Source organism: Lissotriton vulgaris, chromosome 1_1 (genome assembly GCF_964263255.1).
Source record: "Lissotriton vulgaris chromosome 1_1, aLisVul1.2, whole genome shotgun sequence".
Lineage (NCBI taxonomy): Eukaryota > Metazoa > Chordata > Amphibia > Caudata > Salamandridae > Lissotriton > Lissotriton vulgaris.
Genome location: NC_141685.1, coordinates 316997793 through 317014728, shown reverse-complemented (window position 1 = coordinate 317014728; position 16936 = coordinate 316997793). Strand labels below are relative to the sequence as shown.

The window sequence follows — 16936 nt, the reverse complement described above, 5'->3', positions numbered from 1 at the left end:
ACAGCCCATTCCAAATCCTAAGAGGACGTGATCCTTTCACCAAGGACAATCTGGCGTGGAAGGAAAGGACGGTTACGAGTAAATGGTCACATGCAGTGGTTCACCACAACTTGGAGAGAGCACAGAGAATATACACAGAGCACTTCAATAAGAGACGCAATGTGAAAGCGACATTGTTGGAAAGAGGAGAGTGGGTCAGAGTCAAACTTGCCCAGTTAAGAAGGAAAGGAGACAGCAAATACAGCTTGCCCATACAAGTGAAAGAGGTGTATGACAGAGCAGCATTGCTTAGCAATGGAAACGTCTGATCGCAGGATTGCATGTCTAAATGCAATACGATACTGCAGTGGGCCAGAGAGGAAGGATCAAGGACACATGAGAACCCAAGTTCACCTATAGACAGTGTCTTACCACGTGAAGGAGAAATGGACATAGGAGTAGAAGGAAGAGGAGTTGAGCAGGAAGAGGAAGACAATCCTGTGGCAGATGAACATCAGGAGAATACTGGCAGGCCTCCCGAGATAGAGAGCCCAAGGGGAACTGGAAAGAGACAGGCAAGCATGTTGGAGGACAGTGCGGAGAGTTCCACCTCTACTCCGGTAAGACGAACACGTGCAGGGAGAACAGTGGTAAGGCCAGCCAAATATAGAGACTATGAACTGGGAGAAGTGAAGTAACTTGCTGCCTAAGAGACTCTGAGAACTTTATATATGTTGTTGTTTATATAAAGAAGGGAGATATGTAGTGTTGCGCTCTAGTCATTATGCTTGCGCGTAATGACGTAGAGCGCGGCCGCCATTTCAGAGGCGCACTGAGTGCCGATATCAGAGCGCTCCCGACGGTTTTCCCGGCGCTCTCCTGCAAATATTAATAAAGCATCTTAAAAACCCTATAGAGTTTAGCGCTTCATTAAGGGATAAAGCACCAACAGTACACCGGCTAGGTTGCGCCTCTATGTATATTATACTTGAGGGGGGGGGGAGAAGGAGGCACCCGATAAGATGACCGAGTGGCAGCTCTGTGCAAGCACAGCTCAAGTGTTGTAAAAAGGTACATCCCCTGCAATAGGCAGTGGGAAGGAGGAGGCAGCCGAGAAGACGAGAGAGGCTGCTGGAGTGTTTAAAGGCTCGCTCCTTTAAATATGAAGCAGGGGGGAGATGGGGGAGGCAGTCCAGGAGACGAGCAAGCTTAAGCACAAGGAACGGTTATGAATCTATTTATAAAGATGCACCAGCATGTGGGAGGTGTCTTCTTTAGTGGCAAGCCTGTTAATAAAGATGGTAAAATAGAAATAAGTGGTTGGGGGAGATCGTTTACTGCCTGCAACAGCTGGTAGAAGAAAGTCTTTTAAGAAAATAGTGGCCACAGACTGTTAACCAAACCTGCTGAGTAACACGCAAGTAAGAGGTCCAATCCTCATTGGAGGTTACAAAAGCAGTCAAGGCGGTACTAAGGAGGGACTTCTTAGCCTTATCTGGGATCAAAGGCCACCATATAGAAAGGACAATAACAGGAGCCAATTGAAAATACGGGTGTGAAATGGGCGGAGCTTCAAGTACATACCTGAATACAGCATGTCTCGGAGAGACAGCGCAAGTGCTGCCTAGGCGAGACCTAAAAAAGTAACATCATGAAGAAAAAAAAAACACTTATATGAATGGAAGATTAAGTAAAGCCTTAACGCTTTTACAATAATTATTCGGAAATGAATCAGGGATTTTTGCCTGAATAGTTAAGGACATGACAAGAAGGCCGAGAAGGGACCTGTTTCAATGTTCATTTATTATAGCCTTATAAAAGGTAAGCAGTATGGTTTTAAAAAACACATATCCCTGAACACCCTAGAGAGATCAGGGAGATTTGTTATCTACCTTTTTATAAAGCAATATTTTCAGAGGGAACACCGTGGTGAAAAAAAAGGTGGAGGAGGAGACACCAAGGTGAGTTCTCCTACCACGGACATGCCTTTGGAGGTTGCAGTTTACCAGCAGTAGGTATAAAAGGCAATGTTTTGCTACCACATACTTGAGAATTTAAGCTGTGGTGGGTTTGGGCAGGAGGTGAACTGGGTCGTGGGCTTAGCTTCCCAGGAGGGATCCCGTCAGCCCAGTAGAAGGTAGCACTTACCTGTGTTGATATACAATTTCTTCATCCACATGTACACGATGGCCTGCTCTTTGCCATTGCTGTTGGGTTGAAGCCTCTGCTTGGGCAGGGCACAGGAGAGTTCCTAAGGAAGCCGGTGCTCACAGTGCTGCTCCGGTGGCTGTGGCAGGTGTCCAGCTGCTTACTGACTGGCAGGAGTTGGCTCTACTGCAGTAATGGTGGTGCTGGCTGCAGCGCCTGTTTTGTGGTGCCTCATGGTAGCTTGGCCCACAACGTTAGCCATAGCCCTCCTCCGGGTGGGCGAGCTGTGGTGGGTACAGTGCTTCAGCCTATGGAATATAAAAAGCCAGGCTCCTGTTGGTAGTAGTAAGTGACCGGTGGCATGCATACCCCTATTGGAGTACGCCTCGCACGGAGGGAACTTTGTTTGAATGTAGTCGGAGTTCATGCTCCATAATTTGTTGGACTGGATGTCAAGTGTACAAACTTGGCGTAGCCACGGGATATGCACTGATCAATGAAAGTAGCGGGCGCAGAAACCCGGATGAACAAGTGGAGGATGATATGCCATTTACCTTGGATATCATTCACCCCAGTTAAAACACTGCCACAGTTGATGACTAAGCTAACTAGAGAAATGCAAGCTCAAATAAATGGCCTAAAGCTGAAAGCACCTGATAATTGAGCCCGTCGAGTGCACTTTGAGCTCCGATAGATGTGGTGCAGTTTTTGTGAATTTTCAGAATTGCACAGAGATACAGGAATTATTGGGGTGTTTGTATGGTACGCCAAGAATGTAGCTATGTTTTAAGGTACTCTGGTAAATTGAGAGGGTCACTTGACTGCAATGCTTTGGAATCAGTATTACGACCTATCATCATTTTAGTCAGCATGAGCTTATGAACAATGTTTGCGGCCCACTGTCAGCATTAGGACGAGCCTGGTTGCACATTCAATAAGAAGGCTTCTGTGTTCTACAGTTGTAATTGAGCACGCAATTCTCAGGTTAAGTCATGCGTCATAACAGCACAACTTAGCCTTTCGAAAAAAACCACAGCAATCCATTTGGGTTATTTTACAAGTTATTTGCCGACCATAAGCTTTTAACTGTTTCTTGTTTGTGCGTTACTTTTACAGATTTCCTTTCTGGCCTCTTAGGGCCAAGATGCCTTTTTAGGTGTCCGTTGCCCTTGCAAATATTTGTTCCATTTAATGATGAAAGGCTTATCACAGGTAATTATTTGTTCTGTGATTAAATAATGAAAAATGGGAAGGCTTTGTTTTTTCAGCTGAATGGAGGCGTTTTGGCTCCCCAGACTTAGTAATTTTACAGAGATGTGCTGAGGAGCCTCAACGCCACATGCACGTGCAGAACTTGGATGACCAAGTGGAGGATGATGATTGTTGTGGCCTTCACCCAGCCCTGCAGATCTCTCCAGCTACAGCCACTGCAATAACCTTGGCGATAGTGTCCAAAAGTATGTTTTCTCATGTATGTTCGTGCTTGCTGCCAGTGGCATTATCTCATGATGATGTAGAAGCCCTTCCCCTGAGTCCCAGTTCACACTTTGCAAATCCCTATTTTACATTTAAACATGGAAACACTTAGTGTTTGAACCATAAAGGTGTAGAAGTAAAAAGTAAACTGAACGGCTCCTGGTTCTTATGCTTGGCGCGCTGCTGAGCGTCCGACATACATTAAAATAAACTTTGGCATGTCACTCTGCAAAAATTAGCAAATAGGAGTTCCCTGAAAGAATGGATAAACAATGAAAAAGGAAGAAAACTGAATTTAGGCGGTGCCCCTCGGCAAATAAGCAGAAGTGCATTTTAATAGGAAGCTACAAATAAGAGCAACACTGTACTAAACCAATAGGAAGGCAGCAGGCGGGAGCAAAGTCCTTTATCAAATACAGCAGGTCTTCCATACAGCGCATGCAAGCTGCCAAGGTTCGACCTAAACAGGCTCAGAAGGGTTGTTGTTACTGAACGCCATCATGACTCAGGTTTTCTTGGCAAAGAGTATGAACAGGTGGACTAGAGACTATAATTTAGAACATTCTCCTTTGTTGCATGCCAAAGGTTAATTGTGCATGCGCAAGACATACTTCAATCTCATGTTGCCTAAACAGATCAGCTAAATAAAACAACTTGGCAGATGAACCTACCCCTCAAGCCGTTTCACTTTCGCACAGGTTTTGATTTTTAAAAAAATATTTTACAGAAATAATAACTGCATTGAATATTTCCATCTCAAAGTGTGCGATTGTTTTTCGTAAAAGTAAGTTTTATTTAAATGGTCTTTTCTGGCTTATATTCTGTTCTTTAAAGGGGAAATTCACAAAAGCACGTGAAATGGATTTCCCTAATGAAATGTGTGTAACTCTCGATATCATATTTGCATTGTGATTAAACAGTTATACTTTCACATAACTAAAACATTTAGCAAAACAATAACATTAGCTAAAGAAAGATAATTATTTTTTTAGGCAAGCACATATTTTTGGTTGCAATTCCCAAAATCTTCAGGCATATTCTTTTCCTACAGTTCATTCTAGTTTTTATTTTTTTTAGTAAATGTACTACCTACACACATTTATCTAGTCGCAACAGAGTCTCTCGCACAAAACAAAAACCCAAAAATGGCATAAATACATGTCTTTTCATATATTTTATAACAACTCTCAGATGCAAAACGTAATAGATAAATTATCTTTTTTATTCCAAAATAAACAATACAGTACAGGCCATGTGAGCGCCAATAAATGCATCTCACCTTTCCCATGTAGGTATAGAGGACACTCTCCGGAGAGAGGGATCCATCCTGCAGTTTACCAGCCAGGTCCACCATGGACAGGGAAAGGATGGTTTTGGGCTGCGCACGAGGGTTCTGAAAAAAAGATAAACATATTTATTGTAGCTCATACAGCTATGTTATCTTTGCCTGCTTACATATCTCATCATTCTGAATCAATCAGTATTCTTGCCTAGAAATACATTAATTATACTCAATAACTTTGATGAAGGTTAGTGCATTCAGTACATCTGTGGTGAAACTGATATAGTGTGCACGAAAGTAAAACATAAAACAAAAATATTTCCAGGGAAAATACAACCGGCCACTGGTTGAGGTTTAAATGTTTTTAAAACCATGTTCTGAGCAGGGCTTAATTCGTAAAATAATAAGTGCTGGTGCCCAAAGTTTTTCTTCAGAAGGCTGCAGCTGGCACTGCCAAATGCCAGGGTTGCCGAATACCAAGTCTGCATAGCCTTAGTTCCATTGCGTGCCTCTTTCTTCCACCACTATAAAATGCCTATCCCTTTATTTGACTCTTGCATGTTGTTTTTGTTTTTTTTCCCTTCTGTGGGAAATTTGGTTGTTGTTGGTCGAGCCAAAATCCCTGCAGTGTGAACCACAAAAGCCACAGAATTAGCCTCTACTTATCAATCTGGCAGCTTAACACAATTCAGTCTGGCTTAATTTAGTGGCAATGTGTAAAGTATGTATTTTGCCAAAAAAGTCAGCTATTAAGTGAAAACACAACACAAGAAAAATCCAGCACCAGTTTAGAAAAAAAACATTAAAAAAATGATTTGTCAACGAAACAAGAAATCCAATCCGTAGAAACAAAGTTATGAATTTTAAAAATTTAAGGTAAAACATAGCTACTAAAATATAAGAGAGCCAACTGAGAACATGTAGTTGCACACGACCGGGTGAAAGTCGAAAAATAATGGTTGAATGCAATGTATTGTGGGTCAGATACAAGAAGTGGATTGAGCCTGGATGGCGCTTACCCGACGATTTAGAAGAAATTTGAACCAAAAATGTCTGAGAAGGTAAAGTTTCAGCTAAGGAAGGCTACAGCCGGTGTCCAAGGAGGAGGCGTCGTTTTCGGGGAGCTGCTGGATAAAGCCTCAATGAAGGTTTCAACTTTCGCATTTGGTCCCTTTTTTGGAAGTGGAAAATCTCCAGCAGGACAAACCTGCAAGCTGTAGTCAACAATGGCTAGTCTAGGCTGTATACCCCTTCTTTGAAGAACTGCTGGACAGGATTTGCTGATGGGAAGAAGAATGTAGCGGGAGCTGCTGCATACTCAGGAAGACCAGAAATGCAGCTTGGGAGGACAAGTAGGTCCTGGACTCCTCTCGGTTCTCGGAGCACATTTTAGCCAACAATGTTCTAAGTTCCAAGTTTTGGATTTGGACAATTATGACTTCCAAGGGTCCAGGACTAGAAGGGAACTACTTAGAGTGTTAGGATTCACTCAGGCTGGGTCCAGGTACTAGTTTAAGAGAGTTGAAGCAGTTTCTGTCTCTGAAGCTCTTATGAGGAGGCCAGCGAACTAGCCCCTGTAGTCACTCTAGTAGTCCTGGATTCAAACAATGGAAAAGGGCTCAAGCAGCAGGGCAAGCCTCTGAGGGTTCAAGGCAGGCTTCAGGAAGCAAACCCGTCCTTCGAGGTGCCGCAAAGCAGTCTTTTGGCGTACACAATAGACCACAGTAGCAGATAGTGATCTGAGATTCCTTCTGAAGGTCCAGAAAGTTAACTGAAGAGTGGGACTGAAGGTCCCATTTCTATACCTGGTGCAATCTTTGAAGAAGTAGACAGAAGATTCCCTTCAAAGCTCTTGAAATTTACTGCCTCCCCTGTCCTTGCTCCTGGTTGGCTGCCAGATGGACTTGTGTGAATAGCTTTGTGTGAAAGAAGTGCACAACCTACTGCTTTGTAAGTTAGGGCAGTGCCCTAAATAAAAAACAGAAGATTTGACAGTTTAGTGATAAACCGAAACAAACTGCTAGTAATGACATTCATGTGTTATCTTGGAACATTGCAGGTGCAAAAAGATTACTGGAGGGAGGATTGCCATTGGATGAATGGGACGGATGTGACATAATTTCGCTACAGGAAACATGGTTACAAGAAGAAGTTGCACTTGTTGGCTACATACTCTTTAGTGTAGCAGCAGAAAAATGTAAGACCTATGGCCGTGCCATCGGAGGCCTTTCAGTATATGTGTCAACATCTCTAAAAATTAATTCTGAACAACTAAAATCCCCCGATCCAAGTATTCAAGTAATCAAATTAACAGATCAAAATGTTACCAATATCAAGTCAACCTTCTTGATTAATTATTATACGCAACCTAAATTTCAGGTGAAAAAGATAAAGAATGCGATATTGTGTAACGTAATTATGGACCTATGCACTACAGAACCACTGTCTAATATTATAATAACTGGTGACTTCAGTTCTAACCTGATATTAACTCCAGAGGAAGATGACATATTAACAGCTGATAACATCCAGATGGGTGTTCCTCTACAGTCTGATGGTGGACTAGGGTCTCGGAAGGATCATCTAGCAACCCAATTAGTGACTGAACTAGAGTTTCTGGGTATGCGTTTCTTGAACGGGAGGATAGCGGAAGACCAACCCCCAAGAAAAACATATTATGGTCCACATGCGCAATCGACCTTGGACTTTACAATTGTCAGTATTTCACTAATCCCGTTAGTGATCACCTTTTATATTGAATACACCCCGATGAGTGATCATGCAATGCAACATACCAAATTTAACCTTAACACGGAAAGAGTGCAACTTTCGTATTTACTAGAGGGTCATCTTTGTTCAGCTAATTTAAAACGAATAAACTCGTCCAAATCAATTGAAATCGAGTGGTACAGGATAATAAAGGATACGTTGAATTGTATAGGGAATGACCCAATGAATATGATCCAAGCATGGTTTCTCTTTTTGGAGAAATTAAAATTAAAAATGAAGTTACCCCTGATGAAGACAAATACTGACGACTCGCAGAGAAAACTTTCAAAAGAACTTCAAGATCGACGAAGGATTCTGCGAAGAACCCGCAAGAAGTTGCACTCAGCTGACAATGGTGCATGTCAGTTGTCACCTTTCGTGCGCAAAGAAATATATACAAAAATAAGGTCTGGGAATTTAAAAAGAGGATTAACAAGAGCTTTTGGTCCAAACTGCTTTTTAGTTCAAAACTCCAGAACTCAAATACATTTTGGAAAATGATAAATCAGTTAATAAGACCCTGTAACGCACTTACATAAAATGTTCAGGAATCTGAGTGGTCCAGGTTTCTTGCGACAAAATTTACTGATACCACTATCAAAAGGTATTGATCTTTATCCAAAAAATCATAATACAATGTACACAGTTAACGAACAAGGGAGTCAACCTTCTACCAGTAATCTTTGCAATGCATTAAGTACAGATCTTTCGATTAATCCATATACAGCAGAAGAGATAATCAAAATAATTAAAAAGGGCAAATCAAATGGGGCACCAGGCCCGAATGGCATCCCACAAGCAATATATAAACATGCACCAGAATTTTGGGGGCCACGCCGAGCGAAACTGTTTGCAGACGTGCAAAGTTGCAATCAAGTCGCTGAAAGTTGGCAAGGATCTATAGTTATGCCAATATACAAAGGTGGTGAAAGATCAAATCCGACCAACTATAGATTAGTAGCACTGCAGGACGTAGAGGCAAAATATTTTGCATTGCTACTTTTAAACGATTTAGTAACTTGGACAGGTGAAAGAGAATTGATCCCTATCAATCAAACGGGGTTCAGAAAAGGGAACATCAAATATCCTATCCATCAGCATAATAGCCGAAAAATGCTTGAGCAGTAAACATGACTTGAACTTGTGTTTTATAGATCTTCAAGCGGCCTTTGACAGTGTGGACCGAAATCTGTTATGGTCGAAATTAAGAGCATGGTCTATACCAGAGAACATCTTAAGGGGCCTGTTGCTATTCTATTCCGATACCTGGTCGCAAGTCAAAATAGGGGATGGATCCCGGCTATCGAGAAAAGTTTTTACATCGATTGGCTTAAAACAAGGGTGTGTCCTTGCGCCACATCTATTCAACCTTTTCATCTCGGACCTCTCCGGGAATTTGAACAACTTTCGGGCACATCCTCCGAAATTAGGCGATTTGCAGCATACACATCTAGCATATGCCGATGACATTGTCCTTATGAGTCTAAGGAAGGTGGGACTAATTCGACTAGTAACAGAACTTTCAGCTTTCCTGTCGGTAAACAAGTTGGCTTAAAATGTTACAAAAACTAAAACAATGTTAATAACCAACCGCTGTGTATCAAAACACTCAATCTGGCTAGAAGGTAAATCGTTGGAGACAGTCTCTAATTATAAATATCTGGGCTACTATATCGACGATAAGCTCAACTTAATGGACCAGAAAAAGTATCTGACGCAAAGAGCGGGAGCTTTAATATTCGGGCTAAGCACTCTGTCAAAGAAACTGGAAGGGCCATCATTAAAACCACTATTAATTGTGATGGCGAATAAGGTTCTTCCCACGCTAACATATGCAAGTGTAGCAATGTACGGAAAAGATGCGGACCTATTAAACAGCTTAATAACTAGAATTTATAAAAAGGTACTTCGACTACCCAACATGGCTTCACCTGCGCAAATACGCCTCGAATTTGGCTTAAAAAACGAAACATTGGGAAGACTATATTCGTATATCAAGGTGTGGTACCAGATTATGAAAAAAGCAACTGTCAATAATCTTAATACTTTTCTTTGGCAGGAGCTGAAAACACATACAAACTCAAAAGCAAATCAATTTTTCTCGCATGCATTGGAGGTAACTTGCTCCGTAAATCCTTGGGACAAAAATTTGCCATTTGCCGCATTAAAACAGGCTTTAAATAAAGTGGCAACATTTCACTCTTTGGTTACGGACAAAGACATTTTCTCCCACCATTCCCACTCCTGGGCCGTGATAAACGGTTATAAGGCACTTACCCCAGCACTTTACTTGGAATCAACCTATTCTATCTTTATTAAGAAAAAGCTGATGGCACTGAGATTTGGTAAATTTCCAACCTGAGGAACCTGCCTGGAAGCAGCATGAAGCGGTCATCTGCCGTCTGTGTGGTAGTCCCAAAGAAGATCTAATTCATATCATTTGTCACTGCAAGATGCTGAGTAAGGAAAGGTTATACTTTCTAAAGCATACCTTTCAGATTAACAGGTTGCGGACATGTAGATCTGCAATAATTGGAGGTTTGGACTGCCCCTCTAATACACTGCAAGCTGGTAAAGTTCTTGCAGGGATTAGAGAATCACCTTAAAACTGTTGGAAGTTTTTAAATTGCTAATGGTTAATCCTTACGCCTCATTTTTATTTTATAATTTGAGGAAAATCTTCTAGTTTTTATTGTCGTCTATGCTAAATTTTTTATGTGACAGTCTTTTGTTTTAACGAATATCTTAAAAGTTTTCTTTTTTATTTGGTCGTGCGTTTCTAATGAAATTGTTATGGTTTTAATTAACTAAACAAAGTTCAAAATTTCAAATTTCAAGTTAGGCTTTCACCAGCTCTGCCCACATCCTGCCGGTGATGTCCCAGCCAGGCAAACCTAATCGTTCGATTTTGTGGCTGTCGGAGGGGAAAAAGCCAATTCCAACGGCCAACCACACCTAGTCATGTGACCCAGCTACTGGCTTCAGGCACCAGATAGCTAGGGCAGGAAAAGGACACCTTTCTAAAAGTGGCATTTTTCCCCAAAAATGAAATGTGACTTTACCCTCAAAAAGGATTTAAAATTACAATTTCTCACACATCAAACTGGAATTCCCTATCCTTTCCAAATCAGAGAATAGCTCTTAATAAATGTATTAACCAACCCAATGATATCCTTAGGGAGAGGTAGGTTTCACAGTAGTGAAAAATAGATTTGTGAGTTTTTCACTACCAGGAATTGTAAAGCTTAACAGTACATTTTCAACCTTTTAATTCCAATGCACCCTGCTCTATGGTATACCTAGGGCCTAACTTATGGGTGACCTATATGTAATAAAGGGGGAGTTTATGGCTTGGCAACAGGTTTATTTGTCAAGTCTAATGGAGCAATTTGTGAATGATTCAGATTTTCTGACCTCGAAGTGTGGGATAGCTTGTTGATTGTGTCTTATTTTCACCCAGTCCGAGGTGCGCACACATGGATTTTATGCCAATTGTCCAAACTACTTGTGCCAAGTTTTACCTGTAGCAAATCATACACACAAACACCAGTAGCGTGTGCCACTTGTGCTAGATATAGAGTCATGATTTAGGTGCAAACTCCCACCATTTGCACAAACCTCAGGATGTCAATCAATCAATCAAAGACATTTATAGAGCGCACTACTTACCCGGAGGGTTTCAAGGCGCTTGGGGGGGGGGGAGGGGGGTTGCTGCTACTGCTCGAACAGCCAGGTCTTGAGCTTCTTCCTGAAGGAGAGGTGGTCTTGGGTCAGGCGCAGGTCGGGAGGGAGGGAGTTCCAGGTCTTGGCGGCCAGGTAGGAGAAGGACCTTCCTCTTGTTGTCGTTCTTCGGATGCGGGGGACGGCGGCGAGGGCGTGACTGGCTGATCGGAGGTGGCGTTTGGGAGCGTAGAAGTTGATGCGGTTGTTGAGGTAGCTCGGGCCTTGATCGTGTAGGGCTTTGTGCGCGTGGGTGAGGAGGCGGAAGGTGATTCTTTTGTTGACGGGGAGCCAATGCAGGTCTCTCAGATGTCCGGAGATGTGGCTGTTTCGTGGGATGTCGAGGATGAGTCTGGCTGAGGCATTCTGGATCCGCTGGAGTCCCTTCTGGAGCTTGGCGGTGGTTCCGGCGTAGAGGGCGTTGCCGTAGTCCAGTCGGCTGGTGACGAGGGCCTGGGTGACCGTCTTCCTGGTCTCGGTGGGGATCCACCGGAAGATCTTCCGTAGCATGCGCAGGATGTTGAAGCACGACGAGGAGACGGCGTTGACTTGTCTGGTCATGGAGAGGGAGGAGTCCAGGATGAAGCCCAGGTTGTGTGCGTGGTCTGTCGGTTTGGGTGCGGTGCCCAGGGCTGGGGGCCATCAGGAGTCGTCCCAGGCGGAGGGCAAGGAGCCCAGGATGAGGACTTCCGTCTTGTCTGAGTTCAGTTTCTGGCGGCTGGTCGTCATCCACTCGGCTACATCTTTCATCCCTTCGTGAAGGTTGGCTCTGGCGGCGGCGGGGTCGTTGGTCAGGGAGAGGATCAGCTGGGTGTCGTCGGCGTAGGAGATGATGTTGAGGTTGTGTTGGCGTGCGATGGCCGCGAGGGGGCTCATGTAGACGTTGAAGAAGGTGGGGCTCAGCGAGGATCCTTGAGGGACGCCGCAGATGACTTTGGTGGCCTCTGACTTGTACGGTGGTAGACGGACTCTCTGTGTTCTTCCGTCGAGAAAGGAGATGATCCATTCCAGTGCCTTCTCCTGGATTCCGACGTTGCTGAGGCGTTGCACTAGGGTGCGGTGGCAGACAGTGTTGAATGCCGCGGAGAGGTCTAGGAGGATGAGGGCCGCTGTTTCTCCGTTGTCCATCAGGGCTCGGATGTCATCGGTGGCAGCGATGAGGGCGGTCACGGTGCTGTGGTTGGCTCGGAAGCCAGACTGTGAGGGGTCGAGGGATCCATTTGTCTCGAGGAAGGCGGCCAGCTGTTTGTTGACGGTCTTCTCGATGACTTTGGCTGGAAACGGAAGGAGCGAGATGGGGCGGTAATTCTTGAGTTCGGTGGGGTCCGCTGTTGGTTTCTTTAGTAGAGCGCTGAGTTCGGCGTGCTTCCAGCTCTCCGGGAAGGTGGCGGTGTCGAAGGAGGTGTTGATGATGTCCCGCAGGTGGGGTGCGATGACAGCGTCGGCCTTGTTGAAGACGTGGTGAGGGCAGGGGTCGGTCGGGGATCCGGAGTGGATGGAGTTCATCATGCAGACGGTGTCTTCGGTGCTGATCGGAGTGGAGGGTGGTGGTGGGCGGCGTTGCTGCGGTCGTGGCGTGCGTCGGTTGAATGCTGAAGCTGTTGTGTATGTCCGCGATCTTGTTGTGGAAGTAGGAGGCGAGGGAGTTGCAGAGGTCTTGCGATGGGGTGATGTTGTTGTTTCCGGCATTGGGGTTGGAGAGCTCTTTCACGATGTTGAAGAGTTCCTTGCAGCTGTGTGCGTTGTTGTCCAGCCGGTCCTTGAATGCAGTTTTCTTGGTGGCGCGGATCAGTTGGTGGTGCTTCCGGGTGGCAAGCTTGAGGGTGGTCATGTTGTCCGGTGTTGGTTCCCTTCTCCAGACTTTCTCGAGGGCTCGGCAGTTCTTCTTGGAGCTCTTGAGTTCGTCGGTGAACCATGGGGCTTTCTTGCTGCCGGGTCTGCTGGGCGGGGTCCTCAGAGGGGCGAGTTCGTCCGCGCAGTTGCTGATCCACTTCGTGAGGTTGTCGGCGGCCTTGCTGGGGTTCGCTGAGCTGGCGGGAGGGTGCTGGCTCAGGGAAGCGGCGAGCTGGCCGGCTGTGATCTTGTTCCAGCTTCTTCGGGCAACCTGTTGCTGGTGGTGGTGGATCGTCGTTCTTCTGAAGGTGAAATGGACGCAGCTGTGGTCCGTCCAGTGGAGTCCTGTGGCGTGGCTGAAGGCGATGTCTTTGCTGGATGAGAAGACGGCGTCGAGTGTGTGTCCGGCGAGGTGGGTGGGGGTGTGTGTGTAGTTCTTCAATATTGTGGTCCTCTACAATATTCAAAACCGAAGAGTATAATACATGATCAGAGAGTGGTGAAACTGTATGGTAGTGAAAGTGCAGAACGAAAGTATGCATTGCTTTGGAACCATTCTCTGGACTTATCGAGATGGGGGAACAGTGGTTTCTTCAAACTAGATGTTGGTGTGAGAGGACACTAGGTTTACCATGGTACACTCCCCACACATACTCACCTAGCTCTCAGAGTTCAGTTTACTGTGGCCAAATACATTTACCATCTTAAAAATGCCCAAAGCGAATAGGGTTGGTCTCATGAACTTTTATCCCATTGGTTAGAGTGTGGGATTTTTATCCATGTCCTAGCTCATGCCAGGCATAAATAGGACACCTCCAAGCACACGCTTCAGAGCACTCTCTAGACCGGTGGAAGAAAGGAGAGGACTGGACCTACTGTCTGAGCTCTGAGAGGAGCCAGTAAGTACTGGACCGGCTCCCTCTTGTACCCAGGACAAATAAGTTGATTTCAAGGGTGTTAGAAATGGGATTTCTGATTGGCTGAGGTGTGCGCCAAAGCCAGGCAGAAACCACCACTCTAATCAGGGTAAGGGGGAAACACACAATGTTGATAACCCCTGCTCCCCCCCTTTTGTAGCTTGGCATGAGCAGACTGGCTTATCCCCAAGGCAATGTGTAAAATATTTGCAAACACTCACAGCAACACAGTGAACACCACAAATGGACACTACACCAGCTATTGTAAAAATATTAATATCTTTAAATAGCTTTGGTCAGATCAAAACGTTAGCAAAAGGCACATACATATAAATAAAGTTACTTCCAAAATCACTGGCTCTCTTGTGATGTTGTATGACTTATTCAGAGTTCTCTGCGTCAAAAACCACCTTTCTTATAATGGTCCTGGTCAAGTTCTCATAAAAATAAACTCCCAGATTTCTGTATTCTTTGGTAAGAATATAAAATTGCAGGTATCTGTATTTCTTTTGTTTACCCAGGTTCACTAGGGCAAGACAGTTCAGATTTGGGTGCCCAACTGGGCTATCGCCACCCTCTTCACCTCGGCACCAACTGATGCTGCCCTGCACACTTCAAGAATACCCCACAACTGACTCTGTGGAGAGCGCCGGTGAAACTATGCCCCCCAAAGCATGAAGTGACTGAAGCTCAACAACCAGCCGGCCCGATACCGCAGCTCTCCTGATGAGCTGATGCGGGCCGTGCTGACCTCTCGTTTAGTGTGGAAAGTCTCATGCTAATTAAATTCCCGCTCAGTCCCCGATGACTCCTAATCAGCTCTTAGAAACATGCAGCGGTGCGGCTGGGATCGGTTATCTGGGGCCGGTCTTGTGCTGATTCTGGCTCCTCCGCTCTCAACTCTCCACAGTTACCGGGGCCTCGGACGGCCCCTTTTGAGCTCTCCCTCTGCTCTCAGCAGTTATCAAGGCCTCGGACGGCCTCTCCTTCCTCCTTTCGCAACCAGTGCCGGCTTCCCCCACTGCGAGGAGTTCCCTCGTTGCCTGGCAACGTCTCGCTGTTGCTCCGATCGGCGTGCAGCTGCTTCCACAACAATGCCTCGCAGCGGATCTCGCCACAGTGAGGCCTCTTCCACGGACTCGAGCTGTGAGCGGTGATACAGAAGTGGACTACTCTCATCAATGTTGGATGCAGGCAGTACTCTGGGGAAATGTACACTCCCCCCCAAGGTCCCGGGCTGCGCGTTGGTTTTGCACCCAATGTTGAAGGGAGGACTCTGGGGCAGATAACATTTGAGGTGAAGCAGACCTCACAACAGGCACCAGCTGTGTACCGACAAGCACACCGAGTCCCAGAATCGATCCGAGGGGTGAATCATGCACAGTCACAGCAGGCTTCACGAAGGGCACAGGCTGTGCACAGGGACAAGGACACAGAAACTTAAAAAGGATGTTGATTTGAAACTTTTATGACCCTGTGTTTCCAATAACAGGACGCCAGCTCTCCTCAGGCCCTTGGAGACTTTGTTCTTTTTTTAAGACACAGCACACAGCAAAGTCCTTGTTGCAAGAAGGTGATACCTCACAGATCAAAGTCCCTTGTCTTCCCTCTTTAGTAGAACAGCAACTGCAGGTCAGCCCCAGAGCTCACAGCAAGGGCAGTCTTCCTCCTCAGTCTCTTTTGCTGATCTTCTCAGCAGGGATTCCTCTTGAATCCAGAAGTTGTCTAATTTACAGGGGTTTCAGATCGTACTTTTATAACCCAAAATTCTTTGTTCTCCATGTGTGAGGGGACCAGGATCCAGTCCCAAACAGTTCTGGGTGCCTTCTGCCATGGCAGGTCTTCTTCCTTTGTGAGTGTGGGCCAGGGCTATTAGACCCACGGCAGGAGGTGGACCAGCATTGTGGAAGGCAGGCACAGTCTTATTCAGGCCCAGGTGCAACTCCTCCCAACACTCTAAGTGTAGATAAGTCTATTTAGCCTAGTGCTGACTCCCCAGCCTCCTGCAGTCACCCCCTGCCCCTGTCACTCACAAACCAGACAGTCAATACACAAACAGGCAGAGTAACACAGAAAGGTTGAACAGGAAAATAGCCACTTTCTAAAAGTGCTATTTTCAAACACGGAATTTATTTATTTATTTATTTAAAGAGTTTTATATAGCGCTGGCTAAACCCGAAGGTATCAGAGCGCTTTACATGAGAATCAACAATGATCCTTAAAAAGATCAACAATTACACAATGAATCACAAAATAATCAATACAATTAGGAGAGGAGAGAAAGGAAAGAGAAAAGTAGTGGAGGGGGCAGGGGAGGGGAGAAATTGAAGATAAGGGAAGATACAAACAAGGAGAGACTAAAAGGAAGTCTGGGTAGGTGATGACCGAGGCGGGATTCCACAGTCCATCTCCCCTATAGCTAGGGTAGCTCCATCGGGCATCAGACAAAATAGTTCAGTCTCAATACATTGAGAGAGGAGGGTAGGAGAGATATAAATAGAGGGAGGATGCGGGAAGAGACGACAGGAGAGACAAAAGGAAGTCTGTCTAAAGTCCGACTGGGTAGGTGACGTCCAAGGAGGGAATCCCTGGCCTGTCTCCCCTGTAGCTAAACCAGGTAGCTCCATTGGGCTTCAGACAAAATAGCTAGATCTCAATCGATGCGGGAAAAGGGATAAACAGGTAACCAGGGTGGGGACTAAGGGCCAAGAAAGGTGAGGGTAAAGGTCAGTAACAGGAAAGCGGAGTAGAGTGGAGAGGGGTGGGGGGTAGGGAGAAAAGGTCAGTAGAGACGCAGGAGAGGAGAGAAAGG

General features: G+C 45.4%; 1 protein-coding gene across 1 annotated transcript in view; it reads right to left on the bottom strand.

Moving 5' to 3' along the window:
- Positions 1–16936, bottom strand: part of LOC147747113 (vitamin D3 hydroxylase-associated protein-like) — a 639379-nt gene that overhangs the window by 420118 nt on the left and 202325 nt on the right. Inside the window, exon 2 of the mRNA XM_086952364.1 lies at positions 4883–4996. Within this exon, the coding sequence (XP_086808490.1) occupies positions 4883–4996 (114 nt within the window). The remainder of the gene's footprint in view (positions 1–4882; positions 4997–16936) is intronic.